Source organism: Psammomys obesus, unplaced genomic scaffold (genome assembly GCF_907164565.1).
Source record: "Psammomys obesus unplaced genomic scaffold, mPsaObe1.curated_primary_1811, whole genome shotgun sequence".
NCBI classification, from domain to species: domain Eukaryota; kingdom Metazoa; phylum Chordata; class Mammalia; order Rodentia; family Muridae; genus Psammomys; species Psammomys obesus.
The window spans coordinates 5,754,018-5,774,102 of NW_026588752.1; the positions used below are offsets into that span (position 1 = coordinate 5,754,018).

At 50.9% G+C, this 20,085-nt stretch overlaps 2 protein-coding genes across 7 annotated transcripts; one reads left to right on the forward strand and one right to left on the reverse strand.

Annotated features, from left to right (window-relative positions):
- Nucleotides 1-329: 329 nt before the first annotated feature.
- LOC129674505 (serine protease 41-like) lies at nt 330-12,695 on the reverse strand. Of its 6 annotated transcripts, XM_055604510.1 has the most exons (8): nt 12,592-12,695; nt 8,086-8,216; nt 7,966-7,992; nt 7,849-7,884; nt 7,479-7,647; nt 6,484-6,764; nt 1,014-1,168; nt 330-711 (listed from the first exon to the last, which is right to left on the reverse strand). In XM_055604510.1, the coding sequence occupies exons 2-8, from the start codon at nt 8,150-8,152 to the stop codon at nt 472-474; spliced, it is 975 nt and encodes a 324-aa protein (XP_055460485.1). In that variant the 5' UTR covers nt 8,153-8,216; nt 12,592-12,695; the 3' UTR covers nt 330-471. The 6 variants fall into 6 exon arrangements, with proteins under 6 accessions (XP_055460485.1, XP_055460483.1, XP_055460482.1 ...); XM_055604508.1 differs by having other exon boundaries at nt 7,849-7,992; XM_055604507.1 differs by having other exon boundaries at nt 7,966-8,216.
- Nucleotides 12,696-13,737: 1,042 nt separating this feature from the next.
- Nucleotides 13,738-19,868, forward strand: LOC129674507 (serine protease 27-like). The gene is made up of 5 exons (XM_055604513.1): nt 13,738-13,926; nt 14,357-14,519; nt 15,655-15,935; nt 17,428-17,591; nt 19,197-19,868. Exons 1-5 carry the CDS (start codon nt 13,797-13,799, stop codon nt 19,461-19,463), a joined length of 1,005 nt encoding a protein of 334 aa, XP_055460488.1. The 5' UTR covers nt 13,738-13,796; the 3' UTR covers nt 19,464-19,868.
- The last annotated feature ends 217 nt before the right edge of the window (nt 19,869-20,085 follow it).

Here is a 20,085-nt window from a genome sequence, read left to right on the forward strand (position 1 = left end):
TGGATGTCCTGGAACCCACTCCCCACTCCATAGACCAGGCTGGCCTCAAACTCAGAGATCCTCCTGCCTCTGCCTCCTGAGTGCTGGGAGTAAAGGCGTGGGCCACTGCTTGGCTTGTCCGTGGTGTTTTACCATGGCAACAGAAGCGCTTCGCATGAGCAGAGCTCTCTGAGGAGTTTCTCAGGCTGCTGCAGGCTCCGGGACACACTCCACCATCTCTGACAGGTCTGCTGTCTGCAACCAAAGCCTATCCACGCTATCAGGGTCCTGGGCTGGACCACTCAAGGTGAACCCAGGGAAGTGTCCCGGAAGTCACAAGGTCTCCATAATGTTCTGAAAAGTGCCAACTCAGATATGCACAAGTTTATTGGCAAAGGAGACAAGACAACAAGAGCCTACCCTACACTGAACGTCCTGGGGCTGTGGGGCGGTGCGGTGGTGCTTTGGGCCCAAAGCTGCAGCTTCATGGGCTCAGGCGGACCTTGGAAGCCAGGGAGCCCGTAGCAGAGTAAGGCACAGCAGCGGCAGGGCCAGACCACAGCTGACAGCACTATTGAGGGTCATCGTGGTCTCAATCCAGTTGTAGTACCGGCTCACGTTGGTGTAGATCCCAGGCAGGTTGGGCCGCCCACAGCCTATTCCCCAGCTCACGATTCCGATCTGATACCAGAGACCATCCACGTCGCAGACCAAGGGTCCTCCTGAGTCCCCCTGAGGAGCAGTAGGGGTGAGCCTGAGGGTTTGCTGGGCGGGGCAGGGAGCACTGTGGGGACCCTGCTTCACCCCCTGGCAAGCAATAGAACCTCTGCCTCTTCAGCAAGGAAGTGTCGCCCGTGGTTTCTACCTCTGAGGTTCTCAGGGGTTATGGGAAAATTAGTATAAATAGAAGATGGGAGGTGTGTTCACAGGCTGGGTAGCTAAAGGCTGTTAAGTAATTCCTCATGGATGAAACCTGAGGACAGGCTGACGGCAGGAGAGCTCCCAGGCTTGCGCTGAGAGGCAGGCATACTCACGCTGCAGGTGTCCGCACTCCCGTCCTCAGCGCCAGCGCAGATCACATCATTTCTGATGAAGGGGAGAGAAGACAGTTTGTACAGTTCATGGCACCTGCTGGTGTTCAGGACGGTGACCTGTACTTCTCGGAGGAGGTAGGGTGGTGGCAGAGGTTCTGGGGGTAGGACAGAGACAGGGCACAGTATTATGGTTACCTCTACTCTCTAGGGCAGGAGGATACAACCTACATGGTGCTGGTGTCCCCTGCTGGTCACCCCTCACCCTGGACAATCCAGAAGGCCAGGAGGACAGTCCCCCAGGTCCTCTATGTCTGCCCTGGAAGAGCTTGCCCCTGATTTTGTCAGTGGCACAGGCGGAGACAGGCTAGAGATGCTGAGATAGTTTGGGGACACAGGATCCAAGATGGAAATTCTCAAATTCACAGTGCTTAGTGATGCATGCCTAGGACCTCAGCACCGAGGTGATAGGATTGTGAGTTTGAGGCTAGCCTAGACTACAGAGCAAGACATTGTCTTTAAAATGTTCTCAGGGTTGGGCTGGAAAGCTTTAATACACTTACACTCTTGCAGAGGACCCAGGTTTAGTTCCTAGACTCACAGTTGTCTATAACCATTTCCAGGGGATTTTGCTACTTCTTCTCATCTCTGTGGGCTCCTGCATGAATATGATGCACACACACACACACACACACACACACACACACACACACACACACACATAAAAGAAAATAAGATGAATATTTAAGAACTATTCCCAGGCTGAAGAGATGGCTCAGTAGTTAAGAGCACAGAGTGCTGTTCCAGAGGTCCTGAGTTCAATTCCCAGAAACCACATGGTGGCTCACAACCATCTGTAATGGAATCTGACTCCCTCTTCTGGTGCGCATGAAAACAAAGTGTTCATATACAATAAATAAATAAATCTTAAAAAAGAAATGTTCCCAGGGCCAGTAGGATGGGCTCATGAGTAAAAACACTTGCGGTGCAAGCCTGACAGCTGGAGTTCAAGCCCTACAGGAGCCAGCTCGCTCCAAAGAGCCCATGTGAATGCCGGATGTGGAGCTGTGCATCTGTAATCCCAGCAACTCTACTTCAAGATGGAAGGTGGAGACAGGAGAATGGCCTGTAAATGCACGGGCCAGCCAGCCTTGGGTACATCATGCTGCAACAGCATCAAGAAAAATATGCCAAAGTTCAAGGCATTCTCAGATAGGATGTAGAACGTTTAGGATCAACCTGGGCTATTCAAGACCCTACCCAAAAAACCAAAACAAGAAATAAAAAGATTAACATGCCACAGACAAAAATTTATGAGAAATGGCAAAAGCAGATTTAGGAAGGAACTGACAGCTGCCAATACTTATGTTAACAAAGAGGGAAACCACAAACCAATGTCTTCCCCTTAGGGCTAAGAAAACAAAATAGGAGGGCTGGAGAGATGGCTCAGAGGTTAAGAGCACTAGCTGTTCTTCCAAAGGTTCTCAGCAATCCCAGCATGGTGGCTCATTATGCAGGCAGAACAGTGTATAATGATAAACTAATAAATCTCTTTTAAAAAAGAAAGAAAAGAAAATAGATTAGAAGAGCAAATTAAACCCAGAGTAACACACCTTTAATCCCAGTACTCCTGAAGCAGAGGCAGGTGGATCTCTGAGTTGGGGGCAGCCTGGTCTACAGAGGGAGTTCCAGGACAGCCAGGCCTACATGGAGATAAATAAACAAACCGCAGAGCTAGCCTTTTTTAAAAGGAATAACGAGAGGAGTGGAAGTCTAGTGGATGCTGATGGATGCCTGTAACTTTACATCCAGGAGGCTCAGGTGGAAAGACTACCTGTTCAAAATAGCCGGGGCTGTACTGAGTTCCTGAACTCTGTAACAAACAGACAGGAGAAGAAGAAAAGGAGAGGGTGATAAACAAGCCAGACAGAAAAATCAATGAACCCAAAAGTTGGTTCTTGGAAAAGTAGCACAAAAGACAAAATGAGGATATTACTCCTTAAGAATCAAAGGGCAGCTGGGTGCGGTGGCACACACCTGTAATCCCAGCACTTGGGAGAGGCCGGTGGGGATCTCTGTGAGTTCGAGAGCAGCCTGGTCTACAGAGTGAGTCCAGGACAGCCAAGGCTACACAGAGAAACTCTGCATCAAAATAAATAAATAAATAAATAAATAAATAAATAGATAGATAGATAGATAGATAGATAAATAAATGAATAATTAAATATTCTTTCAGAGAAGCCCACACCCATACTCTTTTTAAAAACTTAATTTATTTATGGGGTAGGGGAGACAGAGCATGATGGACAACTTTAAGGAGCCAGGTCTCTCCTTCCACAAAGTGGAACCTGGGGATTAAACTCAGATCATTAGTCTTGGCAGCAAGGCTCTTCATCCACTGAGTCATCTTGTCAGCCCATCCCAATGTATTTGAATATGCCTTTCTCTCTGAGCATTTCTCTCTTACCCTTCATGCTTAACATCTATAGTAAAATATTGCAACAGGCCCCAACTCTACTCTATAAAAACAGTAACAAAAGCAAAACAAAAAGGAAAGCAAGGAAATATTAGTGAGTATGCCAACGAATTAGACAGCCTACCACCGAGGTCAGGCCACAAACCCCTGCAGTCTCTCTGTGATAAACAGAAACAATCGAGATCTCCCACAAAGAAAGTGCCCAGGGTTCACTGGTGAATTCTACCAACACGTGAAGAAAGCAGAGCTGCAATCCTTCCAGGACTTTCCCTAAAAACAGAACAAGAAAGAAACTCTTCCAATTTACACACCAGGCCAGTGAGACCCAGAGGCTGAAGCCAGACAAAGACAAGAGCAACCAAAAAGAAAACTAGACCTCAGGATCCCTTATGAACATCCTAAAGCCAGGAGGTGGTGGCGCATGTCTTTAATCCCAGCACTTGAGAGAGCTAGAGGCCGGCAGATCTCTTGTGAGTTCAAGGCCATCCTGAGCTACACAGCGAGTCTCAACAAATAAATGAATAAATAAATAAATAATAAGAAAACCCCAACCCTGTACATATCCCAGCATGCAGCAGCTGAGCCCACCGGTGCAGGAAAGGGCTGGGCTCCACGAACAAGCACAAAGGTCCAACCGTACAGGAGGGCTCTGCCTGGAAAACCAACACAGCAGAGACACACACTAACAGCCTGAAGGATAAACGGTCTCCGTCCATGCAGAGAAAGCACTCGACCAAATTCCACACTTCATGTAACAAACCAGAACTCAACAGCCAGGCCTGGCAGAGGGGGACTGCAACGCCAGCGCTGGGCAGATGGAGACAGGAGGCTCTCTGCTTCACAGGCAATTTCTGGCAAAACTGATGCGCTCCGGGTTCAGGGAGAGACCCTGACTCAAAAGGCCCCAGTGTGGGGCCATTGAGATGGCTTATCTGCTGAGCTCAAGGACCCGAGTTCTCTTCCCAGAGCCTTCATGGTAACAAGAGCCTTGGTTCCTGCTGCTTGTCCTCCGACCTCCACACGAATGCTGCTGTGTGCAAGTGCCCTTGCCAAAAGAGTAAAGTTTATATGTTTTTATGTCTGCATATTTTGTGTGCATACTTTATGTGTGCATAAAATATGCGTGCATAAAAACCGAGGTGGAGAGCAATTGAGGAAGACACCCAGGTTGACCTCTAGCCTCTGCACACAGGTATAAACACACTTGTGCACTCACAGACCTGGAGCTGCACAGACACGTGGAGATGCACCCTGCTGCTCACAAGGAAGACATACACAATTCAGTGTTCTTTCTTGATCAAAGTACCAAGCCAGTTAGGATCCAAAGGAAACCACCTCCGCAAAGCCACGGCCAAATTGTGCTCAGTGGCGAAAACCCAAAAGCTTTTCCTCCAGTAATGATAAGGTGGGGTGCCTCCTTTCTGTGCCCCATATCCTGGAAGTTCTAGCCAGAGCAATTAGGTAAAAAAGAGAAATAAGGGCTTGTGAGATAGCTCGGAGTTTAGAGGCAAAGCCTGAGGATCCAAGTTCAATCCCCAAGACTGCATAACAGCAGAGAACAAACTCCTTTGTAGGTTGTTCTCTTTCTCTCTCTCTCTCTCTCTCATCTCAACATACACACTATACACATATACACATAACACACATACATAGCACATAAAACATATGCACACACATACATACAATATGTAAAACACACATACCCCCACAACACACACATACATACATACATACAACACAATACACAACACCCACATCCATACACACACCATACGTGCACACAGAATAAATGAAAATCATTTTTAAAGAAAGAAATAAAGGGCAGGAGAGATGGCTCAGTGGTTAAGAGCACTGGCTGCTCTTCCCAGCAACCACATGGTGGCTCATAACCGTCTATAATGTGATCTGATGCCCTCTTCTGGCCTGCAGGTGTACATGCAGCTAGAGCACTCATAAAATAAATAAATAGATTTTTAAAAAGAAAGGGAAAAAAAAAAACATTCAAGCTCGAAAGAAAAAAAAAAAGGGAATATTGAAGATGGGACGGTGTGTGAAAGAAGCCAGAGTCACTGAACCACAAACTGCATTCCGTTTATGGGGAGAGTCTGAACATGATGGCTCCCTGGTTATCAGGGGCCGTAGGGAGGGGATAATGAGGTAAAGGACGGGTGGGAATGAAGGTCCCTAGTGGAGCAGCATGTACACACACTAAATGAAGTTGGTGTGTATTCTTTAGGTGGTTCCTTAATGCTGAGTTAGAACTTACAAGAGAGAGAAGCAGTTCCCCAAACCGCCACGGGGGCGACATTGAAGAGACTACATTACATCAAAGAATCCCAACAGAAAAGGCCGTTTTCTCTCACTGTATTCGTGTAGACTATCCAGAGCCAGCAAAAAGAGACAGAGAAGAGGCCTGGGTGGCCACGAGTTACATAATCTAGAGAAATGAGGAGCCTAAAAGAAATGACAGAGGGATATGAGGTTTTCCCTTTTTTTTTTTTTTTTTTTTTTGACAAGGCTACATGTAGTCTAGGTAGATCTCAGACTTGCTATGCAGTCCAGAATATGGAGTCTAGGGCAGGCTTGAACTCCTGACCTTCCTGCCTTCACTTCCCAAGTGCTGGGATCATGCCAACTGACCCTTTTCTTGGTTTGGTTTGGTTTTTGAGACAGGGTATCTTTGTGTAGCTCTGAAACTAGCTCTGTAGACCAGGCTGACAAGTCCTTGTAAATTAAATCTCAGCGTAAAGGAGAGCTTTCTCAGAAGGCCTTGAGCACCCATCTGGGTTAGCTGGGGACTGCAAGCCTGGCTGAGAGTCCCTCTCTTGCCTGTCTGCCCACTGGACCCACACCTTCTAGAAGAGAAGGGAGCTCCTTGCAAGGGGGGGGGGAACAAGGAGAGAAATGGGGAGAATGGGGGGCAGGCAAGAGGCTTTGGGGGCTCCAGGGAACAGAGATAGCCCACCTTCATGACCACCCCACCATCCCTAATCTCACTCATATCCTCCTGAAGGGCTCCCCAGCCGGTCACCCAGCAGCTGGGCTGGTGCTGGAACGTGAAGGTGGAGGGCCGCACACAGACGGGCTGGATGTACTTGCTGTAGGTGACTGAGGAGGCCAGCCTCAGCAGGGCGAGGTCGTGCAACTTCTTTGTGCCTTTGGAGTTTACAATGATGTCCTTTACCCTGTAGCGGCTAGAATAGGCATTCTTGTTCCAGAGAGATGGCTTGGAAGTAAGCTGCCCAAGCTGGACTGTCCACTCTGCTGGATCAAGGAACCTAGCAAAGAAGAAGAAAGTTATCAGGACCCTCGGGAGAAGGGCAGGCCACCTGGGCCCACTGCATCCCTGTGAGAGGTGAACCACGGGGCCAGTACTTATTGGCACTGTGGTGAGAGAGACAGGAAGCCCACTGGGCCCAGTGATCTCCTCACTTCCTGAGGACGCTGAGCCTCTCTGAGGGAACGCCTGTGCGATCCAAAGAGGACTGAGAAGCTGGGGAGGCTTCTCTGGGAGAACAGATAAACATCTTGTTACAGGGCTGGGCATGTAACTCAGCCGGCCGAGTGCTTGCTTAGCGCCAGTGAATCCAATAATCTCAGCGTGCCAAGAGCTAGAAGCAAGACAATCAGAAGTTCAAGGTCATCCTCAGCTAAGTATAAAGCCTAAGGCCAAACCTGGGCTCTACCACTTCAAAACCAACCAACCAGCCTTGGTGTGGGCCTAACATCTGCCTCCTCCTGCTCCGAGGGAAGGTGGAAGGAGGCCTCCACTTTCCTGATTCCATTTGGCTGGGGGCCGTGGGCACAAATGGATATACCCCAAACCACATGGGAATGTTTCAGTAAGACATCCTGAAGATTCAGAGAAGTGTCCCTTATGGGGCAACGAGGAAGGCTATTCTACCGTGACCCGCTGCCGCTCGACAGGGAGGGTACGAGGAGATTCGGTTCGAGAGCACTGGCCCGCTAGGCTCCTGCCATGCCGGACTCACTTCCTGAAGCAGTGTGCGGCAGTGAGCACCCACTGGTGGCTGAGAAGGCTCCCTCCGCAGTGGTGGGACTTCTTCAGGCGCAGGCTGGCCTGCCATGGCCAGCGCCCCGGCACGGATTCGACCCCGCCCACTATCAGCGACTGAATGTCATTCCGGTGGCCACACGGCACTGGGACAGACAAATGAGACACTTGCTGAGCAGCTGAGGCTGCCCCGCAGCGTCCCCAGGATGCAAGTGTGTGGGAGGGGCTGGGGAGAAGGTGCAACCGTACGCCCCTTCCTCCGGTATCCGGAAGAGCCAGGAGATGCCCCAGGAACCCCTCCCACGTGGTCCGCAGACACCCAGCCCTCCACGGGGCCCATCAGTCACTTGAGAGGAGCTTGATGTCTGTGGCGTTCTTGAGGCCTGTGGGGGACGAACGGGAGAGCTGAGGCGACCTCCCTCTGCCCGGCCTGTGTGCTCCTCGCGGGGAGCGCTGTTCCTCACCTGGCGCCTGGCTTTCTTCACGCGGTCCTGGGTGGAGGCGAGAAGGTGAGCTGCCGTGGACCTCCGAGTTCCCGTACTCCCCATCAACCCCAGTCTGGCGCACGAATCTCCTCAGCTCACCAGGCTTCCCTAGCACCGCGGGCACCAGCAGCAGCAACAGAAGCAGCGCCGGGCTCTGCACACCCATGGCGGCCTGTCTGCGGCTGGGCTCCCGGCTTTGCTTCCCGCCGTTATAGGCTCAGTGGCGCCCCCTAGGGGGAAAAGAGGCAGCGTGGGAGCCTTGCTTGGCCCCCCCACGGCTTGACTTCTGACAGGTCCCGTGGCACGCGCTTTCATGTGTTGTTAGAAGTGATAGCCTTGCTCTTGCTCTCTTGTTCTCTCTGCTCAATCTCCTCTCTCTGTCGGGGTCCCCCCCTTCTCCCCACCATGTCTCTCTCTTTCCTTCCCTCTCTCTCTCCACCTCCATCCAATAAATATCTTTCATAGAATTAAAAAAAGAAAAAAAAAGAAGTGATGGTCTTTTGCTGGATGAACTGAACAAAGGCTGGTCCTATTTGAGGACAGACAGTGCTTAGAGCCCTATACTCGTTCTGCTGCCATGCAGTAGGCCCTACACACTCTATGGGGATCACCGGAAACCCTTCTTGTGTAAGGACATGCCAGAGGCTACATTACAATGCTGGTCCATCAGTTATCAGCTTTGAAGGCACAGCCGGCCGGGCACCCACACCGAACCCCTCCGGTTCCATGATTGCTCAGAAGTTCTCACAGAACTCAGAGATCAGGTTGGCCTGTTAGGGGTTAGCTGAAGTGAGAAGACCGACAGTCAAAGTTTGCTTTCTGTTGCTGTGACAAACACCGTGACGAAAAGTAACCTGGAGGAAAGAGTTTACTCGGCTCTCAGGTTACAGCTCACCACCATAGGTAGCCAAGGCAGAAACCTGGAGGCAGCAGCTGAAGCAGAGGCCATGCAGGAGTGCTGTTTATGGGTCTGCTCATCCTGGCTTGCTCAGCCTGTTTTCTTATACACCCCAGGACCCCCTGCCCACAACTGCCCACAATGGGCTGGCCTTTCCATAGCAACAATCAAAAAGCCCAACAGATATGCCCACAGGCCCATCTGATGGAGGCAATTCCTCAGGTAAGGTTCTGTCCTTCCAGGTGACTGAATTTGTGTCAAGCTGACAAAGACTACCCATCACTGATGGGCAGCACTGATTCAGAGGCTGGACCCCGAAGCTGAATGCAAAGGAAGGAGGGGTGAGCGCGAGCACTCACTGCTCTCAGTTCCGTGACAGCCTGAGCAGCTGTCTTGAGCTCCTGCCTCTGTGATTTCCCTGCAGTGATGGACTGCAGCCTAGAACTATGAGCCAAAGTAAACTCTTTCTTCCCTTAGCTAGTTAATTTTTGAGGTAGAGTCTTTCAACACAACCCCAGAACTCTGTAGAACAAACTGACCTTGAACTTAGAAATATGCTTGCCTCTGCCATCCAAGAGCTGGGATTAAAAGAGTACACCACATCACCCAGCCTTATCTATCTATCTATCTATCTATCTATCTATCTATCTACCTACCTATCTATCTATCTGTTTTGGTTTTTCAAGACAAAGTTTCTCTGTGTAGCCTTGGCTTTCCTGGACTCCCTTTGTAGACCAGGCTGGTCTCGAACTCACAGCGATCAGCCAGCCTCTGCCTCCCCGAGTGCTGGAATTAAAAGCTTGCTCTACCACACCTGGCTCTATTTTATTTTTTTAAAAGAGCTGTTTTGGAGAAAATACCCAGTGGTTCAGAGCACTTGCTGTTCTTACAGAGGACCTCAGTTCAATTCCCTGTAGCCATAAGGGAGCTTACAACTGTCCATAGCCCAGTTCTAGGGATCTGATGACTTCTTTTGCGCTCTGCAGGCACCAAGCACACAGGTGCAGCACAGACGCACATTCAAGCAAAATATTCATGCATTTAAAATAAAATAAGTAAAATTTAAAAATTATTTATTGTCTTTAATCCCAGTACTCAGGAGGCAGAGGGAGCTGGATCTCTGAATTCAAGGCCAGCCTGGTCTACAAAGTCAGTTCCAGGAGCACCAAGGCTACACAGAGAAACCCTGCCTTGAAAAAAAATTTTTTTAAAATTTATTTTGCTCTCTTGAGATAGGGTTTCTTTGTGTAGTCCTGGCTGTTCTGGAACTCACTTTGTAGACCAAGCTAGCATTGAACTCATAGATATCAAACTGACTCAGCCTTCTAAATGCTGGGGTTAAAGGCATGGGCCACCATACCAGGCTTTCTGCCTGGCTTCTAGAAAAGTTTTTTTTCAAGATTTATTTGAGCTGAGTGTGGTGACCTACACCTTTAAGCTCACCCAGCACTCGAGCAGTCAGAGGCAGGAGGATCTCTGTGAGTTTGAGGCCAGCCTGATCTACAAAGCCAGTCTAGGACAGCCAGGGCTACACCGAGAAACCCTGTCTCAAAAACAAACAAACAAACAAACAAACAAATAAACAAATGAACAGACATCATCAGGGCCAGCAGAGTAACAATCCAGGAGAGACAAAAAGAAGACCCAGCTCAGCATGACTCAGTGGCTGGTGCTGGTTCAAACTCCCAGAGTCTGACACCAGGCAGGTTACTGAGGGCATATTTAGGTACAATATAATTTGGATAAAAGTTTCCTGGTGTAATGCAATCCTGCATGCACAATTAGGCATAATTACATTAAAGTCTTTTCAAAGTACATGTCCCCTCTTCCATGAAGATGGATTCTAGAGAAAGGCTACAAGACAGGCCTGGGGAGAACGAGGAGAACGAGGTCTTCGTCATACAGAGCCCACAGAGGTCACCCTGGTGATTGACTGCTTCCAGTGCTGCTTGTGGGAGCCTGGGGGAGCCAGTTCTGGCCCAGCCCCACAGATAGCACAGGGGTCCTCTAGGCTATGGGCTACCTCCATTCTCAGCCTTCTGGGCATCTCCTCTGCCGAAGAGGCGACCTTTCCTGTTTAACATTCCCGGTTTCCCTAGTGCTATCTGTGAGCACAAGGACCTCTGTGCTCCCCAAATACAGCAACATAAAAGAAACGAGGCAGCAGCTGAAAGAGCTAGGGATTCCCTGGAGAAGACCTGCCTAGCACAGACAAGGCTCTGGGTTCGATCCTCAGCATCCCAAAAAGAAGAAGCGCAGAGAAAACCAAGATAATATATGAACAGCAGCCCTCTGGGGGTCTCCTACACTTTGTTTGTTTGTTTATTTGTTTTGAGACATAGTTCCTCTGTGTGATAGCCCTGGCTATCCTGGACTCACTTTGTAGATCAGGCTGGCCTGGAACGCACAGATATCCCCCTGCCTCTGCCTCTCAAGGGTTGGGATTAAAGGTGTGCACCGCTGCGCCCAGCTCTTGATCTTTCTTTTGAGAGACAGCAATTATCGAACTAGATAGATCACAGCCAGTAGGCCAAGCAAATAATCCCCCCCCTTACACACACACACACACACACACACACACACACACACACACACCATCAGTCCATCACTTCTGTTCCTCTAGAGAACCCTGACTAACACGGATCCCCAGTGTCCACTTAAGCTGGGGATAACGGCACATGCCTGTATATGGCGGCATAGACAGAGAATCCCTGGGGCTTGGTGGTTTAGCCAGTTTAGCCAAATCGGTGAGCTCCAGGCACAGTGAGAGAATTTGTCTCAAAAAAAAAACAGATTAAGTGAGTGAGAGTGAGTGGAGCGTAATCGAGGAAGACACCCATTGCCAACCTCTGGCCTCCACACGTGTGCCCTCACCTGCACACATGTGGGCAACGTACCTATTCCAACACACACACACTCACTCACACAAACTTTTTAAAACAACAGAAAGTGTTAGCTGGGTTGCAGAGCCAGGTCAGTGGCTGAGAGCCCTTGCTGTTCCTGCAGAGAACCAGGGTTTGGTTCCAGGCATCCACATGATAGCTTACAACCGTCTGTAGCCTCTAGTTCCAGAGGATCTGGCACCCTGTTCTGGCCTCCCTAGGCCCCAGGCGCACAGGCAGTGGTCAGACACCCAGGCCAGCAAAACACTCGTGCACATAGAAATGAATGAGTTTTACAAAAGAAGAAGGGTTAAACTGAAATAAAGTGTTTGAAAAAATCCAAACGGCACACCAGGCTCTCAGATCCCCGAGGAGCACGTTGGAGGTGGACCCATCCCTCTCTCTGTGTCAGGGGAAGTGTCCGGGATTGTGAGTTCTGAAGAGGAGGAAGTATGGGGAGTTGATTGTTCCCAGAGCAACACCTGCTGACGTAAGGAACATGCTGGTCACGCCTGGAAAGGAGGATCTGACGGGTCCTGGCTTTCCGGGGGGAAAAGCCTTCACAGGCCCAGGGATATTCACCAGTACCACACTCGGCAGGCTACCAGGTGCCCGGAAACACACCGTTGGTGCTGGATGGGTGTGAGACCTAAGCGCCGAGACTGATGGGGTGGGTACTGGCTCTGGTCTTGGAGGAATCCTCCAAGGCAATCGCTTTCTCCTACTCCCAATTCCCCCCCTTCCGTTTACTTCCACCAACGGCAGAGCCCAGAAAAGACTCAGCCCTAGTGTAGCTGGGTGAGCTAGTGAGTTTATTAGGCTTACGTGTTAGAAGTGGGTCACTCCAGCGCAGCTGCACCCCCAGAAGTACACACTGGATGTGATGACTCAACAGGCAGCTCTGCCGCAACTGCTAACTGCTTTTACAATCCAAGGGAAGCGCTTTATGAATTTTATCTTGCCACTCTGTTAGCCCTCCCCTTACCCACCCCTATGTGCTCGTGCGCATGTGTGTGTGCGCAGGGGCATGTAGAGGCCAGAAGTTAATCTCAGGTGTCATTTCTTGGGAGCTGTTTGCCTTGTTTATTTCCTTTCCTTCCTTCCTTCCTCTCTCCCTCCCTCCCTCTTTCCCTTCCTCTCCCTCGCTTCTTTAAAGATTTATTTTTAGTTTATATGTTTGAGTGTTTTGCTTAAAGGCATGTGTGGCACATGCAGGCAGGGCCCACGGAGGCCAGAAGAGGGCATCAGATCCCCAGAACTAAGGTTATAGATGGCTAGGCTGCCCTAGGAATCCAAGCCTGGTTCTCTGTAAGAGCACCAAGCTCTCTTAACTGCTGAGTGCTCTCCAGCTCCCTACCCTGGTTTGTTTGCTCTGAGACAGAATCCTCAGCAGACCCTGGGGTACGCTGATAGGCTGCCTGGCCAGCGAGCCCCAGAGATCTGTGGGGCATTTGGGGTGTTTGGAAGGCCAGTGAGCCTCTCCAGGGGCAATGCCTTCTTGAAAGGAGTTGCCTAGAGACTGGGCGGAGCAGAGCCAACAGAATGGAAGCTTCTGGAGAAGACAAATACCACAGAAGCCCGTCTGAAAGGGCGTCTACATGCCTCCTGCTCCATGCTGGCAAGCTCCCAGGATTGGGCAATCTCTGAGAAGCCCCCTGGAGCCAAAGGGCCAGGCCCACGGCTGTCCTCTCGTGGATAGTGGGGGCCATGAAGGCTCCCGAGGGTCCCACCCGTGGCTGCTACAGTCTCAGGCACACTAGATAAGGGTTCCACATCCACATCAAGAAAAGATGAGGTCGTAGCCGCTCTGATTCCTGGACCGGGATGGGAGGACCAGACCCCAGAGCATAAAGCATCTCTGGAGGCCACGGTCTCCAAGCCCAGGAACCGTGAAGGTGTCAGGCCTCTCCCATGGCTGCTGCGTGGCAGGTGTGGTGGCTGGGCCCCACCCCAGGGCAAGTCCAGAAACCACCTCAGAGCTGCAGTCACCTTCCTTCTTCCTGGAGTGCCTGGCCCCTAGCAGGTGCACCATGGAGCTGGCCCTGCCTGCCATCATATTCACCCTCTTTCCTGGAGCCCTTCTGGGGAGTGAGAACTTCACAATCGACTCCTACAGCCTGTCTTCTAGGACAGACAGGAGAAGAATTAATCTGGATTCAGGTAAAGTGGGGAACAGGGGCTTTAGGAAGATACATGGAATATAGGTTTTGTTGCTGTTTTTCTTTTTCCTTCCTTTCTTCCTTCCTTCCTTCCTTCTAATATATAGTTTTATTCTGTTTTTTTTAGTTTTGAGCGTGGGTCTCATTGTAGCCCAGACTGGCCTCCACTTTATTTCATAGTTGAAGCTGATCTTGAACTCCTGATCCTCCTGCCTCAGCCTTCAAGTGCTAGGATTACAGGAAGGAGCCAGCAGGTTTGTGGTACCTTCTGGCCTTACATCAGGCAGGGGCTGTTGGGAGCCAGACACTGGGGACAGCCTCTGGCCCACACTGGTCAAGTCCCCAGGGGCTGCGACAAATGAGGCAGGTTTGAGGGCTTAGGGGGAGGGCTGAGTAGTCACGTGTCATCCGATTCTCCTGGTTCCTTGCAGTGTGTGGACGCCCCAGGGCATCAAGCCGCATCGTGTCAGGGCAGGACGCCCAGCTGGGCCAGTGGCCTTGGCAGGTCAGCCTGAGGGAGCACGGGGAGCACGTGTGTGGGGGCTCCCTGATTGCCGAGGACTGGGTGTTGACCGCTGCCCATTGCTTCAGCCAGTGAGTGTCTCCCTGGGGGGTCACATGGGCTGGGGCCAGCTGGCTTGACTTCTTCCAGAGGCCCTCATTCTCCATTTGGACCACAGCCCCTGCCTGCCATGGCAGGAGATGAGGCAGGGCCATGCCTTTTTAGTATCTCAGTTACCAGTCCTAGTTGTCTACCTGACTCTGGCCTGGCCCTAGGTTAGTCACCTAGTCTTCTTATTCCCAAGGATCAACTCTTGGGCAGAGGGCAATAAAATAAGAGAGTTTGCTAAACAAGCGTGAGGACCTGAGTTCTCCTCCCTCTCCCGCCCCAGGTCACCTAAAAAGCTAGCTGTGGCCAGTGCTAGGGGTGTGTGTGGAAGATCTCCGGGGATTGCTGGCATCCGGTATAGCTCTGGGTTCTGTGAGAAACCCTGTCTCAAGGTCAAGAGTAACAGAGCAGGACATCTGATTGTATCCTGTGCTTTCTGTTATCCTGTGCTTTTCCTGTGCATACAGGAGTGAGCACATACACCCCCCCCCCCACAGACATACACACACACACACAGAATCAAGAGTTTCTGAAACATCCCTGGAGAACCCAAGGCCTTTGAGTATGCATGTGTGCATATTCGAAGTATGTGTTCGTGAGTGTGTGAGAATGTGGGCACAGACAGGGCACGTGAAGGTCAGCGGCCAAGCTCAGGGATCAGTCCTTACCTTTCACCTTGCTTTTGGAGATGGTTTCTCTTTTTGTCCACCGCTGTGCGTACCAGGCTAGTTGGTCAGCAGGCTTTTACTAACTCTCCTGTCTTCACCTCCCCCCTCTCCGTAGGGACAGGCTGGGGCCACAGATGTGCACACTACCGGGGTTGGGTTTCTGTGGGTTGTGGGGACCCAAACTCAAGTCTTCATGCTTGTACTGCAAGTCTTCTCACATGCTGGCCCATCTCCCCAGACCCCAAGAACATCAAGTCTTGAATACGCTGCTCAGTAGTCAGGTGGCCTTTGGGTGTATGGGTAGCAATGATCATTAATGGTGGCCATTAAAGGGGGTGCTTGGCCTTGCTTCTGTGCGCTTAGTGCTCAGAAAGGCCCAGTAGCAATCTTAGAGCCACTGCATAATGAAATGTCTTTCATTTTCACCCACTGACAGTCCCATTCTTCCCAGGGACCAGCTCCTGTCTGCCTACACAGTCCTGCTGGGTACCATCTCTTCCTACCCTGAACCCAGCGAACCGAGCGAGCTGAGAGCTGTGGCCCAGTTTATCAAGCACCCGAGCTACTCAGCGGATGAGCATGCTGGTGGCGACATCGCCCTTGTGCAGCTGGCCTCATCTGTCTCCTTCAATGACTATATCCTTCCAGTCTGCCTCCCAAAGCCCGGAGAGCCCCTGGATCCTGGCACCTTGTGCTGGGTCACTGGCTGGGGGCATATTGCCACAAATCAACGTAAGGGTGTTTGGACTAGTGGCAGGGAAGTGGGAAGGAGAAGGGCTGGTCCTGAAGCCTTTCCTAGAGCCAGTCCCCACCCTCAGACAGGACCCGTAGGGAATCTATGCAAACAATGTCTACCACAGAGGGTACATTGAAACATCGCCACAGGAGCTCATCGCCAGCTGGCTTCTGCCAGTGCCCAGATGTCCGCCTAGCATCTAGTAGCCAGAAGTATAGTGTTGTATCCAGCAACGGGTTAAGAAATGCCAACCCAGCCTGTATTACAGCCTTCCTGCCATCTTTGCTGCCAGGGCCCTTGTGGACAGTGCTTGCCAGGGGACCATTTTTGACTGGGCAGCCTTCACTATTTAATGGGGCCCTGGTCCTTCCTCTGGTCAGTGAGCTCTCCAGAGTATTGACCTGGTAGGGTTCATATCAGAGGTACATGGCATGATGCTTTTTTTTTTTTTTTTTTTTTTTTTGTGGGACAGGGTTTCTCTGCGTGGCCTTGGCTGTCCTGGACTTACTTTGTAGACCAGGAGGGACAGGGACTGACAGAGTTCCTCCTGCCTCTGCCTCCCTGAGAGCTGGGATTAAAGGCTTGCACCACCGCACCCAGCTGTCATGATGCTTTTGAAGGCACTTCCATTTCCAACTCTCATCAGCATGGTCCTAACCACAGTTGTCATCTTTGTGATCTCATCTTGTTTTAGTGTCCTGAGGCTGATGGTAAAATCAGCCTCTCAGTTCAAGAGACCAGAAGCCTGAAATTAAGGTATCATCTGGGCCTCTATTTCAGGCTCTAGGGAGGGCCCCTCTTTGGTTCTCAACCTCTGCCAGTGTTGGGTGAACTTTGGCTCTTAGCTGCATTATTCCAGTCTTGGCCTTGGGGTTCTCACTGACCTCCACTGCCATGTGTCTGTCCCCCCAGGTCTGCCTTCTGCGTCTGTTAAGAGTCTCTCATCCTAACCCATGACCTCATCTTAGCCAATCACATCTGCAGGTCTCCTGTTTGATGATAAGGTTACGTTCTGAAGTTTTGGATAGACATGAATTTGGGGCTACATTATTTAACCCACTTGACACCTAAATCACCTTTGACTTGCTATTTGGAAGGCTGGGAAGAGTAGGGTCATGTAATGGATATAACTTGACCACAGGCCAGTGGCCTGAAGCCAGGTACAGGCTCCTGCTTGTCCTGTGCCCATCCACCCTGTGTCCATCCCATTCCACTGCCTTGACCCTGGCAGAGAGGCTGAGAGCCATAGAGCCATCACCCATCTGTGTGTGCCCAGCTCAGGGGAGGAATAGCTTAGACCTCCTAAACCTATGTCCTTATGCTTGGATACCACCTTCTCAGAGCTTTCAGAACTTCATGTGGGGAACAAGGCTCTTCTCAAAGAAGCAGAAGAAATGGCCCTGACAACAGGGTTCAGCTAGCCATGTGGAGCTGAGGGGAGATGGACTGCCCCTTCCCCTAACTCAGCTCTCTCTCTCTCAACCCCAGCACTCCCACCACCCTTTACCCTGAAAGAGTTGCAAGTGCCTCTTATTGATGCGCAGACCTGCAATGACTACTACCAGGAGAACTCTGTTTCCAGTGTGGAGCCTGTCATCTTGGAAGACATGCTGTGTGCCGGCTTTGAGGAAGGCAAGAAGGATGCCTGTAACGTGAGTGAGCCATATCTAGACAATGCCATCTCTCCAGCAACCCCCAAGGGCAGGTGCTCCTCTCCTGGTCACATAGAGAACCTCCCAGCAGAGCTGGACATCTTAAAAACAACAGCAGCAGCAGCAGCAGTAACAACACACACACACACACACACACACACACACACACACTTCAAATCCCAGACATTGTCTCCCTTCCACATATATAAACATAAGTATAATCAGAGGGCTGGGAAAGTGGTTCATTGCCTGCATCAACAAGCTGGAGGAACTGAATTTGAGTCATCAGCATCCATGAGAGGATAAAAAGATAAAAAGCCCCGTGAAGCCAGGTGATGACACAACCCTGTAAGCCCAGCACTCCGGAGGCAGAGGCAGGCAGATCTCTGTGAATCTGGGGCCAGCCTGGTCTACATAGTGTGTTCCAGGACAGCCAGGGCTACACAGAGAAACCCTATCTCAAAAACCAAAAAGACTGTCCTCTCCTGGGAGCAGGGACAATCCAACCCTGGATTCCTCCCTCCACAGGCAGACTCTCCCGATAAATCTCACGAGAGTGTATTAGAGATAATATTAAAAAAATGACTTGTAGGCTAGCACAAGCCTACAACTGCATCGCTGGGTTGGGAGTGTCAGAGGCAGGCAGGTTCCGGGGGCTTCAGCCAGTCTAACCAAAATGCGTGTTCCCAGGTTTAGTCAGAGACTCCTGTCTCAAAATCCAAGGTGGAGAGTGATGAAGGAAGACATCCATGTTGACCTCTGGCCTCTACATGTACACACAGGAGAGCACACACCACCTCCCAGATCCCCCGTGCCTCACCCGTGACAAATAAAATAAGATAAACGGTAGAGCGTGTACCAAATGTTTGAAAGGCCTTGGGCTCCACCCTCAGCAGAATTAGGAGGATGGGGCGGGGGAGAGAGAGACCTTACCTCTATCCTGAGAGTTCCCTTTAGGGCCAGGCTATACCCCTCCCCTTCCCCAAATAACACTAAAAGCCTTTGATTGCATTTTCGTGAGGAGCAGGCCACGGGTTTGGTCGATTTTTACCTTTTCTCATTTGCTCTTCTGAACACCCCGACAGCCAAATACCTCTTGATTGTTACTTCGAAAAGGTGTTTTTAGAGAAAACCAAACAAGCTGAAGCAGGATGCACTGTCGGCAGCTCTCAAATGGCCTCCCGCTCTAGGCTCTGATTACCCAGCTGGGGCAGAGGTTCATATTTTACTTAGACACTTGGTTGTGTGTCCTTCAGTTCTCAGATCACCCGTCTCTGCAACCATCTGGAAACTTCCAATTCATTGGTCCTGTTTGCTATGATGAAGGGAGTGTGGTGGGGGGCTGGAGAGATGGCTTAGTGGTTAAGAGCACTGGCTGCTCTTCCAAAGGACCTGGGTTCAATTCCCAGCATCCACATAGCAGCTCACAACTGTCTGTAACTCCAGTTCTAAGGGATCTGACACCTTCACACCAATGTACATAAAATAAAATAAATTAAAGAGAGAGAGAGAGAGAGAGAGAGAGAGAGAGAGAGAGAAAGAGTATGGTGGGCCTGGAGAACTTCAACAACCCCAACACCTTTTGGATCCCTTCTTTCTCCTCAGGGTGACTCCGGAGGTCCCCTGGTCTATGATGTTAACGGCATCTGGATGCAGGCAGGGGTGGTGAGCTGGGGATCCGACTGCGCTCAGTTCAAGAAGCCGGGAGTCTACACCAACGTCAGCTTCTACACCTCGTGGATTGAGAACACAATGTGGAATTCAGCCGTGGAAACAAAAAGTTTCTCTCCCAGCCTTTTGGGGCCCCCACTTTCTACCCTGTTGCTATTCCTGGCTTCCCTCAGTAGCCCCTTCCTCTTCCTGGGGCCCTAACCTGCAACCTCATCATCCCAGCCCCTGTAGTCGCATCTTTTGCCCTCTGTCTGCTCCCAGGCTAGTGCAGCTTCGCCAGGGACCCGCTTCCTGCGCCCTCCTTTCGTAGCCACCTGTAGACAAGCGCCCCATCCGTGCTCTGTCCTTCAAGGAGCCTCTCCTCATCCACAGACGCCTCCTCACCCCCATATCATCAAGACCCTTGGGACCCTTAGCTAATCTCTGGTTTCTTTGTAGTCCCCATGGGCGCTGAGCTGCCGTTCACTCCCTGGGGCCCTGTCGGTCTCCAGGGTGGAGCACAGGCTACAGCCACCTTCCAGGGCAGCCTTTGGTGGCTTCTGCGGCTGGGCTGGCCTCTCTATAATGTGTCTGTATCTAAAGCAATAAAGATTGGATCCAGAGGTACACATTTCCCCCCTGTGTGGTTCCTCCTATCCATAGGTGGGCATGAGGTAAATCCTAGAGGTCATTGGTATGGCTGAAGTGAACGGCAGGTTGGAGGCTCAGTCCCTGAGCTGTGGGCAGGGATGGTGGTGAGTTAGGCCTGGGCCTGCCTGGGCTAGGCAGGCCAGATGCCAGCTCACACTTGTGGATATGGTGACAATCTGGGGGTGCTTTCAAA

What these genes read in the sequence shown, in the direction of transcription:
- LOC129674505 (XM_055604506.1), bottom strand. Translation starts at nt 8,152, where the DNA reads ATGGGTGTGCAGAGCCCGGCGCTGCTTCTGTTGCTGCTGCTGGTGCCC. An exon ending in AGCCCTTCAGGAGGATATGA is followed by an intron (nt 1,169 to 6,483) that starts GTGAGATTAGGG and finishes TCCTACCCCCAG; the next exon opens with AACCTCTGCCACCACCCTAC. An exon ending in GGAGTGCGGACACCTGCAGC is followed by an intron (nt 712 to 1,013) that starts GTGAGTATGCCT and finishes ACTGCTCCTCAG; the next exon opens with GGGGACTCAGGAGGACCCTT.
- LOC129674507 (XM_055604513.1), top strand. Translation starts at nt 13,797, where the DNA reads ATGGAGCTGGCCCTGCCTGCCATCATATTCACCCTCTTTCCTGGAGCC. An exon ending in GCTGCCCATTGCTTCAGCCA is followed by an intron (nt 14,520 to 15,654) that starts GTGAGTGTCTCC and finishes CATTCTTCCCAG; the next exon opens with GGACCAGCTCCTGTCTGCCT. An exon ending in GCATATTGCCACAAATCAAC is followed by an intron (nt 15,936 to 17,427) that starts GTAAGGGTGTTT and finishes TCTCAACCCCAG; the next exon opens with CACTCCCACCACCCTTTACC.